Source organism: Talpa occidentalis, unplaced genomic scaffold, assembly GCF_014898055.3.
Source record: "Talpa occidentalis isolate TD23 unplaced genomic scaffold, MPIMG_talOcc4v2.1 talOcc4.16, whole genome shotgun sequence".
Lineage (NCBI taxonomy): Eukaryota > Metazoa > Chordata > Mammalia > Eulipotyphla > Talpidae > Talpa > Talpa occidentalis.
The window spans coordinates 69,849,801-69,875,288 of record NW_023601653.1 but is presented as its reverse complement, the minus strand read 5'-3'; the positions used below and the strand labels follow the sequence as shown (position 1 = coordinate 69,875,288).

Sequence of the window (25,488 nt, the reverse complement as noted above, 5' to 3'; positions counted from 1 at the left end):
TGCGCCCAAGCCCCGCCCACCCCTGAAAGTGGCCAATCGCAGCGTCCTCCTCATCCTGACTCCAAAAAGTAGTGGTGGCTGCAAGTGTCACTCACTGGCCAACACAACTAAAGCTTGCGCACCTGTCTAGCTACGCGACAGGGCGGGGTGGACATAGGCACATTCCCCTGAAAGGGGCGGCCCCAGCAGCTGGCGGGGCGGCTGCTGTGGAGCGGTAGGGCGTCCAGTGGACTTGCCTGCCCCGGGCGTGCAAAACTGGCCTGCACGCTCTGCCCCCGAGAAACAGTTCTGAAGAGGTTGCATCCATCAAGGCAGAGCCCAGGGCTCCTGGGCCAATTACCGGGCGCGGGGTCCCGTCCGACAACAGCAAATGCGAAGGCTTGGTTCGTTTCCTCCGTCCCGAGCCGGCTCCTCCTGTCCATCCCAGGTAAGCTGCCACTTTGACTTAGTTGCGCAAACCAGAAACCTGAACTAACCATCGTTTCCTCCCCATTCATTTTTATTCTTCCACTGGTTTATCAAAGTTGAGTCGATGTTTCTTAGTATTTCAAGGATTTTCTCCCCTAGGCTCACTGTTCTACTTGAGACGACAGCTGCTTGCCTGCATGCATTCTATCACTTGCCCAATTCTATTTTGTGTTCCGCTAAGAAAAAAGATAGCAAATAAAGTGACACAATGCATTCTTCTTACTTAGAATTTTTATATTTCTTCAAGATTTTGGTTTATATGGATACAGGTTTTTAAGTCGTGCGTACACAAAAAGGAAGATGAGGAGGAACAGCTAGCGGTATTCCTAAAACTTTACTTTTAGAGGCTGATTTATGATTTTTTTTAAAATTCAGTCTTCAGTATCCAAGATTTTCCACAAAATGTAGTCCTCTGTACATGCCATCAAGGGCTTTGGTGATGCAGCATTTCTTAAAGTAGTGTTCCTCTTCTCTCTGGAGTTTTTTCCCAAGCCTCAGACACTTAGTTGGCAATTTTAGATTTTTATAAGCTAGTATGACAAATGCAGTATGTCATTTGTCTGGCTAATAGGGAAACATAGCAAGTTCGATGTTAACATGAAAAAAAAAAGGTACCTCTTATAATTAATGCAATATCATATCTTTCATATCTAGTTTGCCCTTCCTTATAATAATCCTCTAAGAACCCCCACCCATCTATCCAAATGACACAACACTGCTTAAAACCCTAAGCGAATTTTGTTAGAAACATCATGTATTAATCATCACATGTGTTTATCCTATTCCTTTCCTGAAACCACATCAAACTGACAATTTGTAAAAACTGAAAACAAATTATAAGCCCTCACAAACTAAAAGGAGAATTTGTTTCTGACAGTATGATTGCCTAAGTATCCCCACCAGTTCTCCCCAGAAAAAACTTAAGATCACTAATTTTTGTTTTAACCAAGGTATTTTTTAAACTTAAAAAAATAATTATTTCACATGAGATGGCAAAAATAGATACAGGGAGAGTCCCCTACACCCCAAATGGTAACATTTTGAGTAACTATAATACAGTATTAAAACCAGGAAATTGAAATTGGTACAGTCCACAAAGGTATTCACATTTCGCCGGTTTTATGTTTTTTTGTGTATGTGTGTAGTTTTATAAAATGTGTGCATAGATTCCTGTCACCAACGCTACAATCAGGATACAAAACTGTTATATGACAAGGCACCCTCCTGCTACCCCTTTATAGCCACATCAATCCCATCCCTTACCCTTGGCAACTGTTAATTTGTTCTCCATCTCTATAACCTTATTTTAATAATGTTATATAAATGAAATCATACAGTAGGTGACCTTTTAAGATTGGCTTTTTTCACTCCGCATAAAAGCCTTGCCAGCTAGCCAAGTTGTATCAATAGCTTTCATTGCTTTTATTCTGTGGTATAGATATACTACAATTTGTTTAGCCATTTACCTACCTACGGGACATTTGGACTGATTTCATTTTGGGGCTATTACAAGTAAAGTTACTGTACAGATTTGCATGAATGTAAATTTTTATTTTTCTGGGTTAAATGCCCAAGAGTACAATTGCTGGGTAGTAAGATGGTTGCATGTTCAGTGTTATAAGAAACTGCTAAACTATTTCCCAAAAGGGCTGTACCATTCTAGATTCCCACCTGCAATGTATGAGGAATCCAGTTTCTCTACATCTTCCCCAGCATTTTGTGTTATCACTATTTTTGTATTTTAGCCATTCTGATAAGAGATATGGTTTTAATTTTCATTTTTCTAATGATGTTGAGATATTTTGATGTGTTTATTTGCTGTCTCTATGTCCTCTATGGTGAGCTCTGTTCATGTCTTTTGTCCATTTTCTAATTTTTTACTATCAAGTTTTGGGATTTTTATTTCCATTCCATTTAAACAGAAGATAAATAGCGTGTTCTGCAGTCAGAATGAGAATTCTTTAAATAGCCTAAGTGAAGTATTTTGTCAGATGAGTGGTTTTTCCTAGTCTGTCATTTGTCTTTTTATCTTCTTAACAGGATCTTTCTAGAGCTAAGGTTTTTAATATTGTTATGATTCAGTTTATCAATGTGTCCTTTCATGGATCACACTTTTGGTGTTGAGCCCAATAACTCTTTGCCTAGTCCTAGATGTTTTTCTCCTACTTTCTTTTCTAAACATTATGTAGTTTCATTTCATATCTAAGTTGGTGATCACTTTGAGTGAATGTTGTATGAGGTGTGAAGTAGATAGGGGTTCATTTTTTTGCCTATGGAGATCCTGTTGTCCCAGGAACATTTGTTGAAAAAGCAATCCTTCCTTCATTGAATTGCTTTTGCACCTTGTCCTAAATCAGTTGAGCAATTTGTGTAGGTCTATTTCTGGGTTTTCTATGAAGTTCCAGTAAACTTGTGTTTGTCCTTCTACCAATAATATGCTGTCTTAGTCACTGCAGAGTGAACTTTAACACTGGATAGAATTAATTCTCCCACTTTCTTTTCCAAAACTGTTTTAACTATTTGTGCTCCCTTGCCTAAAAGGTTTTTTTTAAATGTATTTATGTGCTATCAAGAAAGTAATGCCAGGGTGGCAGCCCCAGAAAACGAATACAAATGTCTTAAACTTGTTTATGTGTTTTATACCAAAACCAATTGCAGACATTTTACATATACATTATACTTACCTGTGTGATGGGTGGTAGAAACATCAAAAGGGACTTGTGGGTGTGCTGAAGGGTTTGACTTATGATAAATATTGATAAGTTTAAGAAACCAACAGGAGTAAATAAATATCAGTGCTTCTTAGAATAGGAATCACCCTCAACACAAAAAAAGAACTTTGATTTTCTAGGTACAGAAGGTAATGTATTACTCAGTTCATGATACACTATTTTCACTTATTCATAGAAGGACCTGCCTTGTTTCATTTTTATATTCTTTTTAATTTTTTTCCTCTCCAGTCACAGACAGTATTGATTTGTTTGATATTTATAATTTTGCTTTTGCAAAATATGTACTTTTTGGTGCATGTAATTTTAATTTCTGTAAGTTATGTTTTAGATCTTGTTTCTTTTTTCCATTCAGCACTGTTTTAAAGATTTCTAGTTTGGGGGCCTCCCTGGGGGTATAGGGGTTAGTCTCAGTGCTATCACGCTATCACCAGCCACTGTGGCATGAGTTTGATCCCCTGCCAGGGAGCTAACCCACATAGCACAGCAGACCTCTTATCTCACCCACTGCTCCCCTCAGCAGTGTATTTCAGTAGATCTGCCTGTTCTGCTCCTCAGTCTTGTCTCTGGTGAATCCTTTCACTCCTTGCACCTCTGACCTATACCCCAGTTCTTATATGCATAAAAATAAATCTTTTAAAAATTAAAAAAAGGGCCTCCCTGGCGGCGCAGCGGTTGCGCGCTGGGTTGCGAAGCTGCCCGCAGCCTCTGTAGCGCCAGTTAGATCCCTGGCTGCTCCCCGGCCACCAGAGGAGGGTCCCACATGGCGCACAGACCCCTCCTGCCGCCCGCTGCTCCCCTCAGCAGTGTACTTCGGTCTTTTTGCCTGCTCTGCTCCCCGCTCTGGCTCTGGTGAATTCTCTCACCCTCCCGCTCTTCTGACTGTACCCAGTGCTTGTATAAATAAATAAATCTTTTTTAAAAAAATAAATAAAAATTAAAATTAAAAAATAAGATGTTTTAGATGATAAAAAAAAAATTTATAGTCTGTAAACAGTAAGTTTTATCTCCTCCTTCCAATCTTCATAGCCTTGCTCTCTTTTTCTTCCTTTCTTTTCATAGCTTTGACCAGGATCTTCAGTTCTGAATTAAATGCAGCAGTAATAGAGGGCATCCATGTCTTGTTGCTGAACATAAAGGGAATTATTTGTCCATTTAAAATTTGTTGTTGATCTTTAATATAGCTTGCCAAGTTTAGGAAATTTCCTTTTGTCAAATTTTAACCATCAATAGCTGTTGAAATTTTAAAAATTTCCTTTCCTATATTGAGATAATCATGGAGAGCTTAACTCTCAACTTTCATAACTGGATGCTATAGAGGTCAAAAAATTATAAATCATGACAAATTTTAATATATTTCCAATTATGATGATTAATACAATAGTTTAAAAAAGCGTAATCTAAAAATAGATCTTCATCTCACACCAATTTTTAAAAACTGAGATATAATTCATATACCATTTAATCCACTCATTTAGTATGTAATTAGATGAGTTTTAGTACATTTATAATGTTGTGCAACTAGCACCACTAATTCCAGAACATTTTATCACCTCAAAAAGAAACCCCATACCTAGTAGCAGTCACTCTGAATTCCTTAGGCCTTACCCCATCCTCCAGCAACAACTAATGTATGTTTTCTAGGTTCATCCATATTGTAGCATGTCTCAGAACCTCATTCTTTTTTATGGCTGAATAATAGTTCAATATATGAACATAACACATTTTGTTCATCCATTCACCAATTGATGGATTTTGATTTCTTCAATGCTATTGTGAATAATGCTGCTAACAATTATGTACAAGTATGTGTAAATATGTTTTCATTTCTTTTTTCTTTTTTTAAAGATTTATTTATTTATGCATCCAAGAACTGGGGTATAGGCCAGAGGTATGGGGGGGTGAGAGGATTCACCAGGGACGAAGTGGGGAACAGAACAGGAAGATTGACCGAAGTACACTGCTGAGAAGAGCAGCGGGCCAGCCAGAAGAGGGCTGCTGCACCATGAGTTGCTCCCTGGACAGCTGGGGATCAAACGTTTGCTGCGAGGCTGCGAACACCTTCATAGATTGCATCTTAACCCTTTGAGCCACCAGAGAGGCCCACCAGCAAATGTTTTGATGAGAATAGTGCGGAAGTGTAATTCCACTTCTCTATTACATTTCATTCCAGTGTGGAAGGATCTTTTTTTTAAAGATTTAATTTATGCATCCAAGATCTGGGGTATAGCTCAGGTGTGGGGAGGGGATAAGAGGATTCACCAGAGACAGAGTGGGGGGCAGAACAGGCGGATTGACTGAGTTACACTACCGAGGGGAGCAGCAGTTGAGACAGGAGAGGTCTGCTGCGCCATATGGGTTAGTTCCCTGGCCAGCAATCCAATCAGTGCTGCAGTGGCTGTTTATAGCTTCATTGTGCCAAGACTTAACCCTTTGCACCACCAGGGAAGCCCAGATTTTTTAAATCACATTTAATATAACAGCAGTGGGGCCTCCCCAGTGGCGCAGTGGTTGAGCGCGGGGTTGCGAAGCTGCCCGCAGCCTCTGCAGCACCGGTTCGATCCCCGGCTGCTCCCCGGAGGAGGAGGGTCCCGCATGGCGCGCAGACCTCTCCTGCCGCCCGCTGCTCCCCTCAGCAGTGTGCTTTGGTCCTTCTGCCTGCTCTGCTCCCCGCTCTGGTGAATTCTCTCACCCTCCCATGCTTCTGACTGTACCCAGTGCTTGTATGTATAAATAAATAAATAAATAATTGCAGTTATAATAATAAAAAAATAATAATAATAATATAACAGCAGTGTAGGGGCCCTTAAAAATGACCAATTTCAATATATGAAGTCATAGAGTGCCAACAATAATTTTTCTTTTCCAAAGACCAAAGTTATGGTTAGACTGCAAAGGACAAGTGGTAAAGTCCAAACCTAAAACTTTGGGGATGAATCAGACTTGATTGATGAGTGAGTTGAAACACCATTTAAATGAAAATAAAAGTATGTAAATAAAGATTTCAAAGATGCCCCATTTTATTAGAGAGAGGATACAAATCCCTTTCCACATAAGGAAAAGTATTATTCCCTTGTCTAGGGTGATAGATGTGTCACTTCTATAGCTGACAGTTTTCTCTTCTACCGGTACTTTCCATGTCGGTTAAAATATTTGTAAAGATAGCGGATGCGTTTGTTAAGGTTGTGCAGGTCATCAATAAACATTCGATTCCCAACCATTCTTTTCTTTCGGATACAACGCTGCAATTCATTCCCCTTCCAGCCTCGAAGCCATCTGGGACCTCTGATCAGTTCTTTGGGATGCTTTTCAAAGTTTCCTGTGTAATATGAGAGAACATATTAGTTTCAAGATGAGAGACTCCAGCTTCAACCTGCTTAAACCTTCACCCAGGCTGCATGTCTCTGAGCAGCACCTATAACGAGACGAGACAGATTATAGTACATTATCCAGAGTACAGAACCTGGAATGTCAGACTGCTGAGGGCTTAAATTCCGGCACTGACATTTACTGGCTTTCGAAAAATTACATAGGTTCTCTGTGCCTCAGTTTCTCACCTGTAACGTGAAAAGCTTATTATGAAGATTAAACAAGTTCAATACGTAGGGCACTTAGAACAGTGCAAAACACACACTGTCAACAAACACACAAGTGTTTGCTCTTACTATTGAGCATGGAATTATTCCTACACAGGGGAAAACAGATGCGGCATTATCGTCACTCTGAAATTCTATACCATGAAGTCAAATCTTACCCAGGATTCCGATATTGTCATATACCCCAAACAAGGCCCTCTTCTCGTTCCAACGATCAACCACTTTGGGAGGCGGGAGCGTGAGCCTCACACGGGATAACCAAGGAACACCTAGGTGTAGGAAAGAAGAAATGAATCCGACCGCCTACTAATAAAGGAGTTCTCCCAACGTCTTTCTATATCTGCAACTTACCCACAGAGAAGCTTCTACAAGCTACGGGCATCCAGGCCCATAGGCCCCTGCCTGCCCCCCAAAATAGACTCCCTGTCATTACTCCAGTCTCTCCCCTACAATAGCACACTGCGGGCGCACAAGAGTTAGGGCCAGTAAGTCGTGGCCTTCAAGGAGGTACCGACTGCTACAGTCCTCACTGGCCTCAGGCGAGCGCTAGGTGGGGGCAGCCATCTTGGGCCTTTCCCAGGTAGCTCCGGGCCTTGGCCCCGCCTGCCGCAGCCACAAGCCCCGCCCCCCGGGTTCCGGCGCACCCAGGCCTGCTCCCCAGCCCCACCCGCCGGGATGCCGGAAGCGCGGAGGAGTTGAGGGCACTGTCTTGTTGCCGTCTGGCGCTCCCTCAAACCGAAATTTCAGGAAAATTCACCCTTTCCTGAGTCCGTGAGCGTCCCTCAACTGTGAGGGAGATGAAGAGCCAGAACGCGGAACCCAGAGGGTCCTGTCTCTGCGTCTCAGCCATTTTGCGTGGTAGTGGTTTGTATGAGTAGATACCACAGTGGGGCGCTCAGGCCCGCAGAGTGAGTGCTCATCTGGACGGCACCTGGCAGAGAGAAGGGAACCCGGGTTAGCGCCTAGGCCGCCCAGTTCCCGACCTGGGCGCGCCGCCAGTTCTGAGAGTTCCGGGGTGGGCACTGTCCCCGGGGCACGACCTCCGCCCGGCTCGAAACGCGGCACCCCCTCCCACAACATCTGGGGGGGCGGGGCCCGTGGCCCAGGCCCCGCCCCCTGGGCGCGAGGCTCCTGCTTTGTGATTGGTCAGTCTCTTGCCGCGGGCGTCGCCATTGGCCCCCTCGTGGCGGTTGAGATTTGAACGCCACGTTGGTGGCTTTGCGCGCGCGCCGCCTGTCTCGAAGGCGGGTTTTTGCCGGCGCCTCCCTGGGGATTGGAGGGTTTCCCTGCCCGCTTGCGTGCTGCTGCTCTGATTGGAGCATCTGTTGTGCGCGTGTGTTTTCCCCCCCCCCCTTCATTTCGGCCCACGACCCGGTAAGGAGGCACGGGCGAGTGTGGTTCTCGGGTAAGGTGTGCGGAACGGGGAGTGGAAGGCGGGGAAAGTCGGGTACGGAGCAGGGTGGCGCATCAGGCTGCGGGTGGGTCGGCGGTGCCTCCTGGGTATAGCCTCGGGTCGATGTGGCGGGAACCGTAAGTCTGACAGATCCTGCGTGGAGTTTGGGCAACTCGCTTGAGCTCTCGTGGCCTCCCGGTCCTGCTCTGTACATCGCGAGCGCACGCCGTGAAGCTGGGATTTGCAGCAGATCAAATAGTGTATGCTCAGGTAGCTTGACAGAACCTGGCTCGGGGTAAACAGGGACTCAATGTTGGTGTTGCCCCGTTCTGGATCCAGAAAACCCGCCGTCCCGCGCTGGGCCACTGTTCTGGCCGCTGGTGAGACATGGACTCTCTACGTTGCCTGTAACAACGGAAATGATAATGCTAACGTCACACCTCTGTATGCCAGCTTACAGCTCTTTAAACAGTCGTACCCCTTGACTGCTAATCCTCAGAGCAACTTTGTAAACTAATGGAGACCAGTAACCCCAATTCAGAGACAAGGCACTAAGTGACATGATCACGTGACACAACTAGTCCACCCTTGATCATACATCAGCTTAATGGAACACTAAAAAACTTATTTGGGGGGTTGGAGGGGCTGATACTGAAACCAGATGAAAAGGCAGGCCTTAGTTGTAGACCCTGACCTAGTCTGTGTTTGGTTTCCAGCCCTGTGCCCTGAGAAAAAGATGTCTCCCCAAATGTATGAGTTCCATCTACCCCTATCCCCAGAGGAACTGTTGAAAAATGGAGGGGTGAATCAGTATGTTGTTCAAGAAGTACTGTCCATCAAACATCTTCCAACACATCTCAGAGGTAAGTCTCCATAGTTGTCACCATGACTAACACTTCAAAATGGTTGTCCCACACGTTGAGCTGAGACTATAATAGTCAAGGGAAAGCAGCATGGAGGCTAATTAAGAGGATTAATGCAGTAATGCGAGGTAGTTGGGGGTGACAGGAGATGATCGGAAGAGATTAGAATCTGAATATAGTTTGAAAGTAGAGCCAACAGGATGTTGATGCATTGTAAATGGTTTGTTGGGTTAGCAAAAGAAGCATCTAGGGTGATTACAAGACTTTAACTTGACTAGAAGAATGGAGCTATCATTTACTGAGATGAGGTAGAATATGAGAAGAGAAGTTTAGACTGTTGATTATATGATGGTTATGGGGGTTTTATATTCAGTATGTAGAGGACATTTAAAGCATTGAGATTTCAGTGAAGCTAGATGGAGAAGAAAAGCAGTTTGAAGATGTAAGACCTGAGGCAGTCCAGCATTTGGAGACTTGGGAAGATGAAAAAGAACCAATGGAAGAAACTAAGAACTAATCATTGAGGCAGAAAGTGAATTAGGGAGCTAAATGGAAGCTAAATCATTTCAGATCAAGAGAACATTTCTAAAAGGAAAAGATCAACTGCAAATTAAGTACTGGACTTAGCAATGCAACATTTGCTGGTAACCTTGATGAAAGCTCTCAGGAATGATGGGGACAAAAATCTGACTGGAATGGGTTCATGAGGAAACAGGAGAAGACATATTAGAGAGGATAAGTTTGGGCTTCCCTGGTGGCACAAGGGTTAAGATACAACCTATGAAGCTGTCCACAGCCACTGTAGCACAAGTGTGATTCCCAGCCAAGAAGCTACCCACAAGAGCCACAGACCTCTCCTGACTCACCCGGTGGTCCCCTCAGCGGTGTATTTCAGTCAATCTGCCTGTTCTGTTCCCTACTCTGTCTCTGGTGAATCCTCTCACCCCACCCCACCCCACCTCTGGCCTATACCCCAGTTCTTGTATGCATAAATAAATCTTTTTAAAAAATAAATAAATACATAAAATAGAGATGATAAGTTTAAGTTTAATAACCCTTTCTGGTTGTTTAAGGAGTAGGACAGAAATTGGATGATAGCTCGGGGCAAGGAGAGAGTCAAGGGAGGATTTTTTTTTTTAAAGATGGGCAGTATTACTTGTGTGTATATGCTGAGTGGGAATGAGACAAAGGCAAAAGCTGATGATGCAGGGAGGGACAGGGAATAATTGATGGAGCAATATCCTTTAGTGAATAAGAGAGTATATGATTGGTGCACGGGATAAGGAGGTGGTTTATTAGAGACGTACAGTTTATACACAGCAAAAAAGAAAGTTCAGGCACACCTTAGAGATAGTACAGGTTCCGTTCCAGACCATCCCATTTCAGGTGAGTAGAGCAGGTTTTTTTGTTTGTCTCTCAGTGCATACGAAAGTTATAAATATAATTTTTAAATATAATTATACTGTGGTCTAGTGAGTATGCAATAGCATTATGTCCAAGAAAAACAATATATATACCTTAATGAAAAGTACTTTACATTGAAAATCTGTTGTCAGTGATCTTCACTGGATCATCTGGACAACTTGCTGCAACTTCTCCATCAGCACTTGCAGCTTTACCTTGCATTTTTGTGTGATGGAGTTGGCTTTTTTCCTTAAACCTCTGGAAGGGGCCTCTGGGAGCTTCAAACTTTTCTTCTGTAGCTTCCTCACCTCTGTCAGCTTTCAGAGAATTGAAGAGAGTTAGGACCTTGCTCTGGGTTAGGATATGGCATAAGGAAATGTTGTGACTTGTTTAATATTCTATTCAGACTCAGACTTTTTCCATATCAGCAATAAGGGTGTTTTATTTCCTTATTTGTCTGTTCACTGGAGTAGCACTTTTAATTGCCTTCAAGAACTTTCCCTTTGCATTCATAACTTGATGCACAAGAAACCTAAACTGTCTTGGGCTTTAGACACACCTCCCTCACTAAGCTTAATCATTTCTAGCTTCTTCCTTTCACTTGAACACTTAGAGGCTGTTGTAGGGTTATTAATTGGCCTAATTTCAATATTGTTGTGATCGGGGACTAGGGGAGTCTCAGGACAGGGAGAAAGATGGGGTGGGCAGTGACCAACTACTGGAACATTCAGAACACAAACAACATTTATTAAGCTTGCAATCTTACATGGAGGTAGTTTGTTGCACCCTGAAACGTTTGCTATATACCATTGGAGATCACCAACCACAGGTTAGCCTAACAGATACAGTGATGAGGAAAGAGTTTGAAATGTTGTAAGATTCACCTAAGTGTGACAGAGAGACTAAATGAGCACCTGCTGTTGGAAATGGTGCTTGCTTGATGCAGGACTGTCACAAACCTTCAGTTTGTTTTTTGAACACACTATCTGCGAGGTGCAATAAAAAGGAGATATGGCTGTCTGTAGAAATAAATGCAGGTGGTCTGAGTAAATACATAGCTTGGGGCAGTTCACAGTTCTCTTCTATCTAATTCTGTTTTCTTATTGAGCTAGCATGTAAATCCTTTAGCTGAGGGTAAGTTGAGGAAAAAGATCTTGATGTTGTGAGCAGAGGAAAGGTGTGAAATAATTGCCTAGAAGATAGAGACCTGGGAATTTGAATAGGCTCACCAGGAAATATGAAGGGACCACTTGAGGTTGGTGGCCAGAAGTTTAAAGTGAGAATAGTTGGCATGGTTTTGTGTTTTTTCTAAGCAATTTTTATTTGTATGATACATAAATGGAATAAATTTAGGTGGATTTAGTCCAGATTATGTAGCAGACTTAAATGTTAGTTAATGGAAAAAATTAGAAATATCATTAACATTTAACAAAAGGGTAATAGTTAATCAAGATACATTCAGTGGAATGTTAGGTGTTACTAAAAATTGTTTACAACAGTTTTATAATGTTTTTATTGTAGTATGCTTAAAAGCAGAACCGAGAAGTGAATATGTGATACAACCTTAACAACAGAAGTATGTATAGAAAAGACTGAAAAAATAGCCAAATGTTAATAGTATCTTTTTCCTTCCATTTTTCTATATTTTCCAGATTACAGAAGGAAGTTTGACAGAGTGGTAAATAGCTTACACATATTGGGTTATCTCGTGTCCTAGTAAACATTCAAGCCAAATAAAAATGTAAAGCAATTACACTCTAGATTAGATCCATGGACTGCTGCAGCTGAGGCAATGAGGGATATGGACTGAGAGAAGCATAGATGTATAAAAAATAGACTGTTGGAACTCTTTGAAAGAATAGTTGGTCAGTCCTAAAAACTAGATTTCTGGAAAGGGCCTCCCTGGTGGCTCAGGGGTTAAAGTTAGCGCTATCAGACTATCCAGGAAGTTAACTCACATGGCGAGGCAGACCTCTCCTGTCTCAACTGCTGCTCCCCTCAGCAGTGTATTTCAATATATCCACCTGTTCTGCTACCCACTCTGTCTCTGGTGAATCTTCTCACCCCCACCCCCGCCTCTGGCTTACACCCCAGTTCTTGTATGCATAAAAAAAAAATCTTACAAAAAAACAACTAGATTTCTGGAAATTGAGAAAGATTAGACACAATTTAAAGAGGATATGATAGCAGGATCACATAAAAGGCATTAAGCTTTTTTGTTTTGTTCCTTTTATTTATTTATTTATTTTTGTTCTGTTCCTTTTAAAGAAGAGAGACGTGTACATGTTGGCAGGATAAGAGAATCCCTGGGGAAGATAAAACCAAGAGTGAAGGAGGGGGGATAAACCTTTGGAACAGTGGGAAAGGTTAGCTTTAGAAGAGAGTATTTTTCTGTTTGCAGGGGACAAAATGAGACTGAAGCAAAGAATGGGAAGATGTTAGCAGAATGATTTGTTAATAGGGAGGCAGGGTTACATGAGGGAACCGATGCTTTGGTCTCATTCTTTTTGGTAAAGTAGAAAGAGTCATCTATTAGAGGAAGCGAGGCAATGGATAAGAAAAAGCATAAAGAAAGAGGAGAATATGCTCTGCGTGTGGTGCTGTGGAGTCAGGAACAATAGAATCACTCGGTAAAATTTTCAGACCTGATTGCTATGATGAATCAGGTCAAGCCATCATTGATAATAGAGTAGATGTTTCTACCTTTGCTTTCCAGGCCAACTTGGTATTACAGAAAAAAATAATTTGGTAGAATTCTTTTCCTCCCCAGCCACAACAAGAGCTAAATATAACATTTAGTTAAAAAGTCATCTAATTCCCATTTTGCCCTGTCTCTTGCACATTTAAGACATAATTGGCTCTACTCCTATTCCCCTTTATATTAATATTTCTATCTAAAAGCAGTGCAATCAGGATGAAAAGAGCACTAGGTTTGAAAATTAAAAGGTGCTGGGTTTTCAAAATGTAATACAAGTACTAACATATATTATCGACGTTTATTCTACCAATAAAAGCAATTAATTAACTTGATTTTCTGCTATGAATAGAATATACCAAAAAGTTGTATCCCCTCTATTCATAAGTTTCTTTCATCTTTATAGCTTTTCAGGCTGCGTTCCGAGCTCAGGGCCCCCTGGCTATGCTGGAACATTTTGATACTATCTACAGCATTCTACAGTAAGTAAAGGACCTGACCTATATTCGAAAAAGAATTGATGACTCTTTGCCCTAACTTTGCAAGTTAGTCTTAAAATTCCAAATAGATTCACTGATAAATGGTTCTGGGTGCTGATATCTCTACCCCAACATGCCATCATAGTTATTCAGCTGAGCAATTTCATTTATTTTTAAGCATTAGAAACATTAGATTGTCTCTCTCTTTTTTTTTGGAAATGCCAGGCTACCAGATGTTACAAGGAAAATCAGGGTGCTAACCGGTGGCATAAGGTGAAAGAATTCACAGGCAATAGTGTGAAGTAAGGGAAAGGCAGATTTATTGAAATACCCTGCAAGGGAGCAGGGGCAAGACAGGAGATGTCATCTGCACCTAAGCCTTAGATTGTTTAGATTCAACCTGATTTGTTAGAATGGGTTCTGCAGATTCCTGTCTCACCCCCTGCTCTTTCCTTCCCTCCTAGTCATTTTCGAAATATAGATCCTGACCTCAAGGAAGATACTCTGGAATTCCTGATAAAAGGTATTTAGGGGAGGGGTTGTTTATTTCTGTTTCCTACATTTTATCAGCCACATGATGATATCAAGGCTGTGGTGATTCAGTTGGTTTGGCTAAGCCCAGGAGCCTTTGATCTATTAAGGTCTGTAATCTTGGTGGGCAATACAGAGTTATGTGTGTTCACTGTAAGGGCAGACCAACAAGAAATTCTTCCTACTTTTCAGCTACCTCTTTTTAATAGAGGTGATTCTTCCAGCTGCCAGTAAGAAATTATGGTAACTGGAGTGAAAGGAGGGACAGGGCATATGAGTATATGGTATTTGGGTCAAGGGTTCAAAGGACTTAGCCCATGTAATGGCCACTGAGAGATGAAACACAGATCTTTGGTAATCTGATGGCTGCAAATGCTGTGTGTTTTGAATTTGGGTTATATGAGGGAAGTAAATGAAACTGACGCCAGATTCTACCCCTCTCAGTGGTAACCCATCACTCTCAGGAACTTCCAGCTATCCTGGATGATGCAACCTTGAGCATATCAGATAGAAGTGCCCACCTAAATGCCCTCAAAATGAACTGCTATGCTTTGATACGCCTCCTGGAATCCTTTGAGACCATGACCAGCCAGACTGTGGACTTAGACCTTGGTGGGAAGGTAATTTGGAGTCCTCGCTCACAAAATGTGGGACCTGGGGGGATGGGGCGGAACAGGCCAGTGATCCCGAGGCCTCTTTCTGTCCTGTGAGGAAGTAGGAAAGCTGTGAGGAAGAATACCACAGGATCTTTTCCCCAGAAATGCAGCCATTTTGCAATTTGTAATACGTCTACATTCCTGTCTTTGTCTCAATGCTGAGTAGTTGATACACTCAGACTAGCAGATACTGACCCTCTTTGTTTCCTTGTTTTTTCCTACATGTATACATGATCCTTTTTAGGGTAGGAAAGCGCGGTCCAAGGCAGCTCATGGCTTTGACTGGGAAGAAGAAAGACAACCAATTCTTCAGCTTTTAACACAGCTGCTCCAATTGGACATTCGTCACCTGTGGAACCACTCAATAATTGAAGAAGAATTTGTCAGGTGGGTAGTTGAGATTGCTACAGATAGTATTGTACTGGGTGGGCTCTGTTGCTAGAGATGCCTTTTAAATACTTCATTCCTGCTTCAGTTCTCTCTGTAGTGTATAGAGGTAGGCTCACAACATTGAGTTGTGGGAAGTAAACAGTGGAATACTAGAAATTGCTATCAATGTCTCATCTCCTATATCCTTTGTTCACGAAACAGTATTTACTGAGATTCTCCTAGGTGCATGTGGCTAGTATCATTGGAGGCATTGTAAACAATTGGAGCTTATATTAAAGAGTAGAAGAAAAACTTTAAGTAAAGTAGATAGTATGCTTTATGGTCTATTGTTTCGGAGAAAAATGAAGGAATAGGTAGTTTGATGGAAGAGGATTGTGATTTTATTCTTTTCACACAGACACAGTTTTAATGAGTAACTTTATGAGAAGACAGGAAGTGGTTGTGGTGAGGCAGTGAGACCAGGACCCCTGCACACCAACTGGACAGTTTACCATTACCACGTCTTCCGTGCTTTCTGCCAAGCACTGAGCCAGGTGACTCACTGTCCAGCTAGGCCAGTACAGGAACTTCCTGGCACATGGGGCAGCTTCTGTAGGGCAGGGGCCCCCTCCACGAATGGCTGCTCCTCGGTGCTAGAAGTTCCGGAAGGGGGGGGTTCTGGCTAGAGGTGTCATTGCAGGGATTGGGTGTGGAACTCTGGGTGCTCTCTGGCCCTGGGGAGCATCAGGTAGGTGCATCCCTGGCCCCCCCACCTACCTCCAGGTCAGGCAGGAAGGGTATCTAGGAAAAGGCTTCATATCTGTCTGGCATCTGATGGTAAAGCCCTCAGGGGTCACGGTGTGCTCTGACCTCACCTGGACTCTTGGCCAGGGAAAGCAGGCAACAGCAGCAGCAAAGCAACTTGGTGTAGAAGGTGATAGAATGAAGAAAGCTAGGACACCCTAGCTTTGAGGGCAACAGAGCTAGAATAAATGAGGCAGGTCCCTAGTAGAAATACAGCTGTTTTCATCTCACTCTTTTCCATTCTCAGTTTGGTTACTGGGTGCTGCTACCGCCTCCTGGAGAATCCCACTATTAGTCACCAGAAGAATCGCCCCACCCGGGAAGCCATAACACGCCTGCTTGGTGTCGCCTTGACTCGCTATAACCATATGCTCAGTACGTTGGCCCTCTACTTTGCCCCACCTTTTTCGTTTTGTGCTTAAATTCTCATGTTCAGTACTTCCACAGGTGCCACTGTGAAGATCATCCAGATGCTGCAGCACTATGAACACTTGGCACCTGTACTGGTAGCAGCTGTGAGTCTGTGGGCAACTGATTTTGGAATGAAGAGCATAGTGGGAGAGATTGTAAGGTAACTCTTCCTTGTCTAAATTTCTAATTGTTAATCTCAATGAAAAGTTAAGATTACAAATATATTCTCTGTGCAACACTAGGTCCCTTCAGATATTAGACACCAATTTCCTTTCTTACCGGGAACTGACAGTTGAATTATCTTGCTGTTTCTTCCCTGTATAGAGAGATTGGACAGAAGTGTCCCCAGGAGCTGAGTCGGGACACTTCAGGGGCAAAGGGTTTTGCAGCCTTCCTGACAGAACTAGCAGAACGAATCCCAGCTATCCTGATGTCCAGCATGTGCATTTTGTTAGATCACCTGGATGGAGAGGTAGGTGGTCCCCTGAGAACTTCAGAGTTTTCCAGGGGTTTTAAGTCTGTTATTGAAAGGCTGTATGTTAACAAGATGGTAGATCTCACATGAAGTCATGTTCACATTGTCTAGGCCTCTCACTGTAACAGTTCCTTCTTGTAGAAAAGCAGGTGAAGTTTATTGAGTAAAGAGCCCTTTATTAATCCTATTTCAGTATAGCAGTGTTTTCCAGGTCTGGCAGGGGAGATGACAGTACCACAGCTTACATCTAGTAAGAGTCACTCAGCTATGATTCTGAGTGCCATCCTTTCCTCAGGATACAGCTTCTTCCTGCCATGTGGCTTGCCTTGTTTTCTCCAGTCAATTCCTGTCTCTCTTGCCCCTGAATGCTAATCTGGCTGCCCCCCAAACTGATGCTAGGTGGAGATCAAGGACAAAATAGTCACTCATTTATTTATTTTCCTTTTAACTTCTTGTGCAGAATTCCATTCTCTGACTCTTAGCCTGGCAAAAACCCTTAGCCCTGGTCTCCACTGGACCCTGTAATGGATTTGCTTGGTCCTCATGGACTGTTTTCTGCTTTTCTGTGTCTTGTTCTCTGTTGGTAAAGTGTGGGAGAAGGGGTTTTTTTGGTAAGGATCAAAAACTTTGAAGCCTCAAATAAAAGATAGTAATTAATGTTTTTCAGATATGACTACATATTTAGCTACTACCATAGTTACGTGGGTGAACCTTACAGGGAAATTGTTTTGGCTCTTGTTTGTTTTGTCCCTACATTCTCTGAGCAAAGGCCCTCTGGGATTCAGCTTATTCCAGTGATCTTGCAGGCATTTGACCCAAAAAAGTCATAGTTAAGACAAGCAAGCTTAACCTTGACTAAAGGCCTTGCCCCTTCTGTATGCCTGGGTGGGCGCACGAGTTTAGAACTGAAGACTTAATACTGGAGCACAGAAATTCATGCCAATTTTCTTTTTTTTTTTTTTTTAATTTAATTTTTTTTCCTTAAAGATTTATTTATACATACAAGAACTGGGGTACAGGTCAGAGGTGTGGGGAGGCAGGGTAAGAGGATTCACCAGAGACAGAGTGGGGAACAGAATAGGAGGAATGACTGAAATACAATGCTGAGGGGAGCAGTGGACGAGGCAGGAGAGATCTGCTGTGCCACGTGAGTAGCTCCCTGACTGGGGATTGAACTCATGCTGCAGTGGCTGAACATAGCTTCATAGGTTGTGTCTCAACCCCTCGTGCCACCAGGGAGGCCCCATCTCATGCCAGTTTTCTTTCTTTCTCTCAGAATTACGTGATGCGCAATGCTGTGCTAGCAGCCATGGCAGAAATGGTACTGCAGGTTTTGAATGGGGATCAGCTGGAGGAAGCAGCCCGTGACACCAGAGATCAGTTTTTGGACACCTTACAAGCCCATGCCCATGATGTCAACTCCTTTGTGCGGAGCCGTGTTTTGCAGCTCTTCACCAGAATTGTCCAACAGAAGGTGAATAATCTTCTACCTGATAAAGAAATACATTATCCCTCTGTGTACAGGCTGGAGAAAAGTGTCAAAAATAGTATCCCAAGGAAGAGTAGAATTCTGGTTTTTACTACCAGTAGCAAAAGTCTTCTAAGAACAAAGATGTCTGTATTGTCTTAACCGCTACAAAGGGTATTTCTTTATTTATATACCATAAAAGTTTCTTTAGAATGAGTGGTTAGTTCATTTAGAATATACCTCAAGATCACCTTGATCAGAATGGCTATGTGAGATGTGAACTGATCCTTTTGTTCTACCCCACATAGGCTCTCCCCCTGACACGTTTCCAAGCAGTGATGGCTTTAGCAGTGGGACGTCTGGCAGACAAGTCGGTGCTAGTATGTAAAAATGCCATCCAGCTGCTGGCCAGTTTTCTTGCCAATAACCCTTTTTCCTGCAAGGTAAGTAGAAGAAGGAATTAAATGGAAACAGGGATGAAATTGTGTGACTCAGTAACCCCAATATTCATTTTACCTTGATAGCTTAGTGATACCGACCTTGCTGGACCACTGCAGAAGGAATCCCAGAAGTTACAAGAGATGAGGGCCCAGAGGAGAACTGCTCCTGCTTGTGAGTAGTTTATTGGGTAGGAGTCCTCACCCCAGACAGTCTATAGCGGACATTCCAGTGAAAGAATCTAAGCGAGGGCCTCCCTGGTTGTGCAGGGGTTAAAGTCTCAGCACTATCAAGCTATCGCCAGGCACTGCGGCATGAGTTCAATCCCCAGCCAGGGAGCTAACCCACATGGCGAGCAGACCTCGCCTGCCTCTCCCGCTGCTCCTCTCAGCAGTGTATTTCAGTAGATCCATCTGTTCTGCTCCCCACTCTGTCACTAGTGAATCCTCTCACCCCCTGCACATCTGGCCTGCACCCCAGTTCTTGTATGCATAAATAAAGAAAATCTTAAAAAAAAAAAAAAAAAAAAAAGAACCTAAGCAAGATCTTCTCACTTAGCTGCAGTGCTGGACCCAGAGGAGGAGTGGGAAGCCATGCTGCCAGAGTTGAAGTTTACCCTGCAGCAGCTGGTAAAGTTTCCCCAGGAAGAAGAGGAGATTAATGAAGAAATTGCTGACAGAGAGACCGCTGAAGAGGTGAAAGGACGCATCCATCGATTGCTTGCCAGAGCTAGTTACAAGTATGTAAGAGCGATATCCTCCAGTGACATGTTTCGGTTCAGAGTTAACCTTTCAAAAATATTACTTCAAAACAAAATGCTCTTACGGTAGACTGCCATCAAATGATGGTGGGTGTTTTCATTGTAGTAATGATATGAACACCAGGTTTATGCCAAAGTTGTAGTCCACAATTAAGCATACAGATATTTAAAGAGGCTTCTAGCAAATCAATATAAACAGTATTAAATTAAATATGACAAAAGTCCTCCTTTTGAAGAAGAAAACCTGTAAGTATAATTCAAGTTCCATAATCTAAAGTTGCTTAAACTTTATGGACCTGTCTCATTAATTGTAAAGTAAGAAATTGACTACATTATGTGATCTCCAATGGCTTTCTGATGCTAAAATCTGCCCCAGTAATATCAGACTTGCTTAATCCTACCTAATCTTTAAGCCTTTATTTAAAAAAGATTTCTCCATGGTTTTGTGAGTACGACTTCAGAGTAGCTTGGTAACAAAAGTCCATGTAGCTGTCATTGGTTATTCTTAAACCTACCCCACAAATTACTTATTTTTTTTGCTTATTAGACTGTTTGGAAATGGCTGATCAAAAGTTGGCTAATTAGCTCTCCCTTGTATCTTTCTTTACTTTGCTAACGCATAAAGAGAAAGTATAGTTATAAAACTTATTTTTCCGCGTCAGCAATTGATACTGGGTTCAATTTTTGGTAACCGTAGTGTTTGCTTCCAATTACAAATTTAGGTTAGAACAAAACATTTTAAAATAATTTTGTTATCAGTTTAATAACAAACTTTTTTAAAAGCAGAGATCTACTTGGGCCTCCCTGGTGGCCTAGGGGTTAAGTCTCAGCACTATCACCACAACAGCCTAAGTTCAATCCCTGGCCAGGGAGCTAACCCACATGGCACAGCAAACCTCTCCTATCTCGCCTGCTGCTCCCCTCAGCAGTGTATTTCAGTAGATCTGCCTGTTCTGCTCTCTATTCTGTCTCTGGCGAATCCTCTCACCCCCACCTGCACCTCTGGCTTACACCTCAGATCTTCTATGCAAAAAAAAAAAATAGAATCCAAGTCCATAAAGAAAAGGCAATGTTTGGGGGCGGGGGTGGGGGGCGGGGAGGAAAGCAGAGATCTACTTTTTAAAAATTAGACTATATATCCTCAGGGTATAAAACTTGAAATTACAAAAAGGTCGTGCCATGCAAGTCCCTTCCGTACCTACTTTCCATCCACTTGGTTTCCTTCCCAAAGAGAAGCAACTTTAGAACCATTGAGTGTCCTCCTAGAGATGACTTACAGATGTACCATCCAACGTACATTATCCCTCCCTACCCCCTTTTTACACAAGTGATAGAATTCTCTATTCTCTGATCTGCCATTTTGCTTTTTTCACTTTATTATTTATCTCACTGAGTTTTTAATATTTACACATAAATAGCTGCTTTGTTGTTTTTTACTGCTACATGGAATCCCTTTTTATAGATGTACCATTAATCAACCAATTATTAAAAGTTTGTTTCCAAACTTTAACTTAGCAAAACTCTTAAATAGATGTTTGGAGTAGGTTTTGATTTTTAAATTTATAAAACCTTACGAACTTTTTTTTTAAGATTTATTTATTTTTATACAAGAATTGGGGTACAGGCCAGAGATATGGGGGGTGAGAGGATTCACCAGAGACAGAGCAGGGAACAGAACAGGCAGATGGACCAAAGTACACTGCTGAGGGGAGCAGCGGGCAAGACAGGAGAGGTCTGTCCCGCCATGTGGGTTTCTCCCTGGCCGGCTGGGAATCGAACTCATGCTGCAGTAGCTGCGGGTTGCTTCATAGGTTGTGTCTTAACCCCTGCGCCACGAGGGAGGCCCAAAATCTTATGAACTTTTGAAGCCAATAATAAAGCCTAAAGTTGCTTTAGAACTAGGCAGTGGTTTGAGCTCCACTCCTTAGATGGTGCTTTGCAAGTGTTTGAACATGAGAAGTGTTTCTTTCCTTTGGGCAGCAGATCTGTGTTCTTGAGATCATGAGGTAAGTTCCCTTACAAAAGGCTGCATTGACACTCGGGGTGGTGAATTGATAACAGGTTGATGTTCTTTCAGGCAGGCCATCATTCTCACTCGACGGGCCATAGGCCACTTTCAGGAGTCTGAACCCTTCAGTCACATGGACCCAGAGGAATCAGAGGAGACCAGATTCCTGAATCTTCTAGGAACTATCTTCAAAGGTAATCCCTTTACCTTCTTCAGTCAACAAAAAAAAAAAAAACCTTTCTACTAGTATTTATGGGCCATTTACTTATGCCAGACACAGGCCTACCTCTCAAATCCTGGTGCTGAAAAAGACCAGTGAGGAGTTGACAGTGTTTTTGCTGTAGAATGAAAGCCAGCCCATGGCCTATGATTGATAGTCACGATTGATAGGTATTTTCAAACCATGGAGGACTTGAGGAATCATTTCAGAAATGAACCAAGATAGTTTTTACTTTCCTGTTGTGGAAAGAAATATCCCCACATACCTTTGAACAAAAACCATCCTGTAATTCTCTTTGAATCCCTAGGCCCAGCAGCTTCCACTCAAGAGAAGGATCCCCAGAGGTCTACAGAAAACATGGACCCAGAACAGACTAACTGTAAAGACAAGCCCACTCTGTCTGAGCCCGTGAAATCCAGGGAAAATGATGAACTGGTAAAGCAGGAGATGCTGGTGCAATATCTTCAGGATGCCTATAGTTTCTCTCTGCAAATCACACAGGCCATTGGCATCATTAGCAAGATGATGTATGAAAACACAACTACAGGTATGCAGAGTGCCTTTCTGTAAGGACTGGGTCTTGAGCTTGGAAAAACTAGTCCATATTTTATTGACCTCAACTGCATCTTTATTTTTTTTTATAAAGATTTATTTATTTATGCATACAAGAACTGGGGTGCAGGCCAGAGGTGTGGGGGTGAGAGGATTCACCAGAGACAGAGTGGGGAGCAGAACCAGCAGCTATACTAAAATACACTGCTGAGGGGAGCGGCAAGCGAGGCAGGAAAGGTCTGATGCACCGTGTGGGTTAGCTCCCTGGCTGAGGATCAAACTCATGCTGCAGTGGCTGGCGATAGCTGATAGCGCTGTGTCTTTAACCCCTGTGCCACCAGGGAGGCCCTCAACTGCACCTTTAAAAGGCAGAGATTCTTTATTTGTTTGCATTCCATAGCCCCATTAAGTTTATATATTTTAAGGCCTCTAATATTTTATAGGAGGAGTTGACATTTTCAGAGAAAATGAGAAAAAGCTTCATTTGCATGTTGTTACTTTAAGAAAGCTGCTATCTTTAAGTATTGCGGGAGTTTTGCCAAGCAGGTGACATTGTGTCCGTCCCCTCAGTGGTACAGGAGGTGATTGAATTCTTTGTGACGGTGTCCCAATTTGGGCTACCCCAAGCCCTGGTAGGGGTACGCCGCATGCTGCCTCTCATCTGGTCTAAGGAGCCTGGTGTCCGAGAAGCTGTGCTTAATGCCTACCGCCAACTTTACCTCAACCCCAGAGGGGACTCTGCCAGGTATGGAGCACTTTTACCTGAGCTTCTCACAAGATGTTTCTAATTCCATGAGGAGTTGGGTGGGGAATGGGGGGTCTTTCTAGAGGAGCTCTGAATCCATAAGCAGTATAGGTCTGTAATGAGACTCAGGGTGGAGCTGAATTGCCAGTGAAGTCTGTCCTCCGTAGTTATTTGACACTGTGATGGGAGAGCCAGGTTCAACTTCGTCTTTTTTTTTTTTTTTTTTTTTTTTAATGCATATAAGAACTGAGGTGTAGGCCAAAGGTGCAGGGAGTGAGAGGATTCACCAGAGACAGAGTAGGGACCAGAACAGGCAGATCTACTGAATTACACTGCTGAGGGGAGCAGCGGGCGAGACAGGAGAGGCCTGCTGCTCTATGTGGGTTAGCTCCCTGGCCAGGGATCGAACTTAGGCAGCAGTGGCTGGACATAGCTTGATAGTGCTGAGACTTCAACCCCTGTACCACCAGGGAGGCCCAACTTCCAGTTTTTTAATGATCACTGATCTTTGCTATTCCCACAGAGCCAAAGCCCAGACTTTGATTCATAATCTCTCTTTGCTGCTCGTGAATGCCTCAGTTGGGACCATTCAATGTCTTGAGGAAATTGTAAGTATCCTCAATTCTGCTTTATTCATTCAGCAAGTAATAGTGAGTGATTACTTTGTGTTCAGCAGCTTACCTCACCCCACAAAGAAGTATTTGTGTTTTGGGCTTTCAAGTTCCCAGCTTTAAAGGAACAGTCTAGTTGGTAGCCAAAAACACAAAACATTTACAAAACAATTCAGCAGATATTAAAGTGCCGGAATAAGTGACATAGGTATTGATTGTTATATCAATGGTAATAAAATAATAGTAACACTGCTTTAGACTTTAGTCATATTAACTTAAGTTGATGCTCACAAAAATCTCATGAGGTAATATTATATATATCTTACAATATATATACATCTTACAATGAGAAACCTGAGGCAGAGAAGTTTAAGGAATGTAACTAGTTACATCTAGTTAGTGACAAAGTTGGAGGTGCAAACTTAGATAACATGAGCTCCAGGAAACATCCTCTTGACTTCTGTGCTATCCAGACCAGTAGAGTGTGAGAAAGAGCAGTGTGTGTGGGACAGTCAAGAACAGCCTCCTAAGGGTGGGAGGATTTGTTAGGTCTTGATGTGTAGGAATCAGAATTAGAGGGGAGAGGAAGCATTTCAGTGGAAAGTCAAGAAAGATCACAGGGCCTCCCTGGTGGTGTAAGGGTTAAGACACAATCTGTGAAGCTGTCTGCAGCCTCTGTAGCACAAGTTCAATCCCCCAGCCAGCCAGGGAGCAACCCACATGGCACAGCAGACCTCTCCTAACTCACCCACTGCTCCCCTCAGCAGTGTATTTCAGTCAATCTGCCTGTTCTGTTCCCCACTCTGTCTTTGGTGAATCCTCTCAATCCCCACACCTCTGGCCTGTACTCCAGCTCTTGTATGCATAAATAAATAAATCTTTAAAAAAAAAGAAAGAGAGAGAGAGAATAGCTTGTGTGGTAGAATGAGGAAAAATGTGTTCATATCAGAATTGTTACCTGGAAAAAATAATAAAGCTGTAATTGTAGATTGCAACTAAATTGTGATGGTCTGTGAATGCCTTTCAAAAGCCCAGAACTCTAAGCTTGTTAGCCAGAGACCTTAGCATTTTAGTGAGACAAATCGCCCTTGAACATTTGGATTGTGGGACAAGTAGTGAAGCTGGTGCTGACCCCCAGCTGCCACTCAGGAGCACCACTGCCACCACATTGTCTTCTGCCTGGGGAAAAGAGCGAGCCTGGTAGTGGCGACTGGCCAGCGATCTGAGAGGCCAGGGGCTAGTCAGGACCTGCCACCACAGGCAAAGGACAGCTAATTGTAAATGACGAGCAGAGGCATGGCAGGGAGCAGTAGGTGCGTGGGAGACTGATCCAGCAGTAACATACAGAGTGGCTGGAGAGGAAGCTAGGAACAGGTGTTCCCAAAGGTTGCTGTTGGTGTGCAGAGTGGAGGCTAGACTTCAGGGGAGGGAGGAAAAACTAAAGAATTGCATTTAATGGAAGACAAATATTAAAGGAAGAATAGGTAGGACCAACTGAGTCATTAAAATATTAGGTGACTGAAGTTGTAAACAAATGTAACTAAGAGTGTTGGTACCATTTGCAAAATGAAAAGGTAGGGGTGAAGGCTTCCATTTTAGACATGTTAAGATTGTGGTAAGAGCAGGAAAACAGTTAGAAACCTCTGAAATGTAGTTAAAACTATAGACCCACACGGACACAGTATCAATTTTGATGTTATGTTAATAAGTGTAGTTTTGAAGCATGAGAGTAGAAAGGTAGCAGAAAAGAAGACAGAAGTAGCTCCTCAAACCTACTTTTTTAGCTTGCTGCTTCCATTTACATCCCTAAGTA

The 25,488-nt window shown here is 42.8% G+C and overlaps 2 protein-coding genes and 1 non-coding gene across 11 annotated transcripts in view; 2 read left to right on the top strand and 1 right to left on the bottom strand.

Moving 5' to 3' along the window:
• Window positions 1-412: 412 nt before the first annotated feature.
• The window catches only part of NCAPD2 (non-SMC condensin I complex subunit D2), a 31,539-nt gene continuing 6,463 nt past the window's right edge, over window positions 413-25,488 (top strand). Inside the window, exons 1-17 of one of the 9 annotated variants that reach the window (XM_037514495.2) lie at window positions 413-427; window positions 8,903-9,049; window positions 13,555-13,630; window positions 14,092-14,150; window positions 14,603-14,778; window positions 15,059-15,201; window positions 16,235-16,362; window positions 16,435-16,558; window positions 16,723-16,870; window positions 18,150-18,347; window positions 18,650-18,784; window positions 18,866-18,953; window positions 19,338-19,518; window positions 21,617-21,741; window positions 22,075-22,314; window positions 22,890-23,064; window positions 23,588-23,672. In XM_037514495.2, the coding sequence (XP_037370392.1) occupies window positions 8,923-9,049; window positions 13,555-13,630; window positions 14,092-14,150; window positions 14,603-14,778; window positions 15,059-15,201; window positions 16,235-16,362; window positions 16,435-16,558; window positions 16,723-16,870; window positions 18,150-18,347; window positions 18,650-18,784; window positions 18,866-18,953; window positions 19,338-19,518; window positions 21,617-21,741; window positions 22,075-22,314; window positions 22,890-23,064; window positions 23,588-23,672 (2,208 nt within the window). In that variant the 5' untranslated portion in view covers window positions 413-427; window positions 8,903-8,922. The other 8 variants (XM_037514490.2, XM_037514489.2, XM_037514487.2 and 5 more) reach the window with 8 other exon arrangements.
• MRPL51 (mitochondrial ribosomal protein L51) lies at window positions 6,176-7,384 on the bottom strand. Its single transcript, XM_037514496.2, has 3 exons — window positions 7,145-7,384; window positions 6,952-7,062; window positions 6,176-6,516 (listed from the first exon to the last, which is right to left on the bottom strand). Exons 1-3 carry the CDS (start codon window positions 7,221-7,223, stop codon window positions 6,320-6,322), a joined length of 387 nt encoding a protein of 128 aa, XP_037370393.1. The 5' UTR covers window positions 7,224-7,384; the 3' UTR covers window positions 6,176-6,319.
• LOC119248529 (small nucleolar RNA U85) lies at window positions 14,197-14,526 on the top strand. The gene has a single exon (XR_005125959.1). It is a non-coding gene; the product is annotated as a small nucleolar RNA U85 (small nucleolar RNA).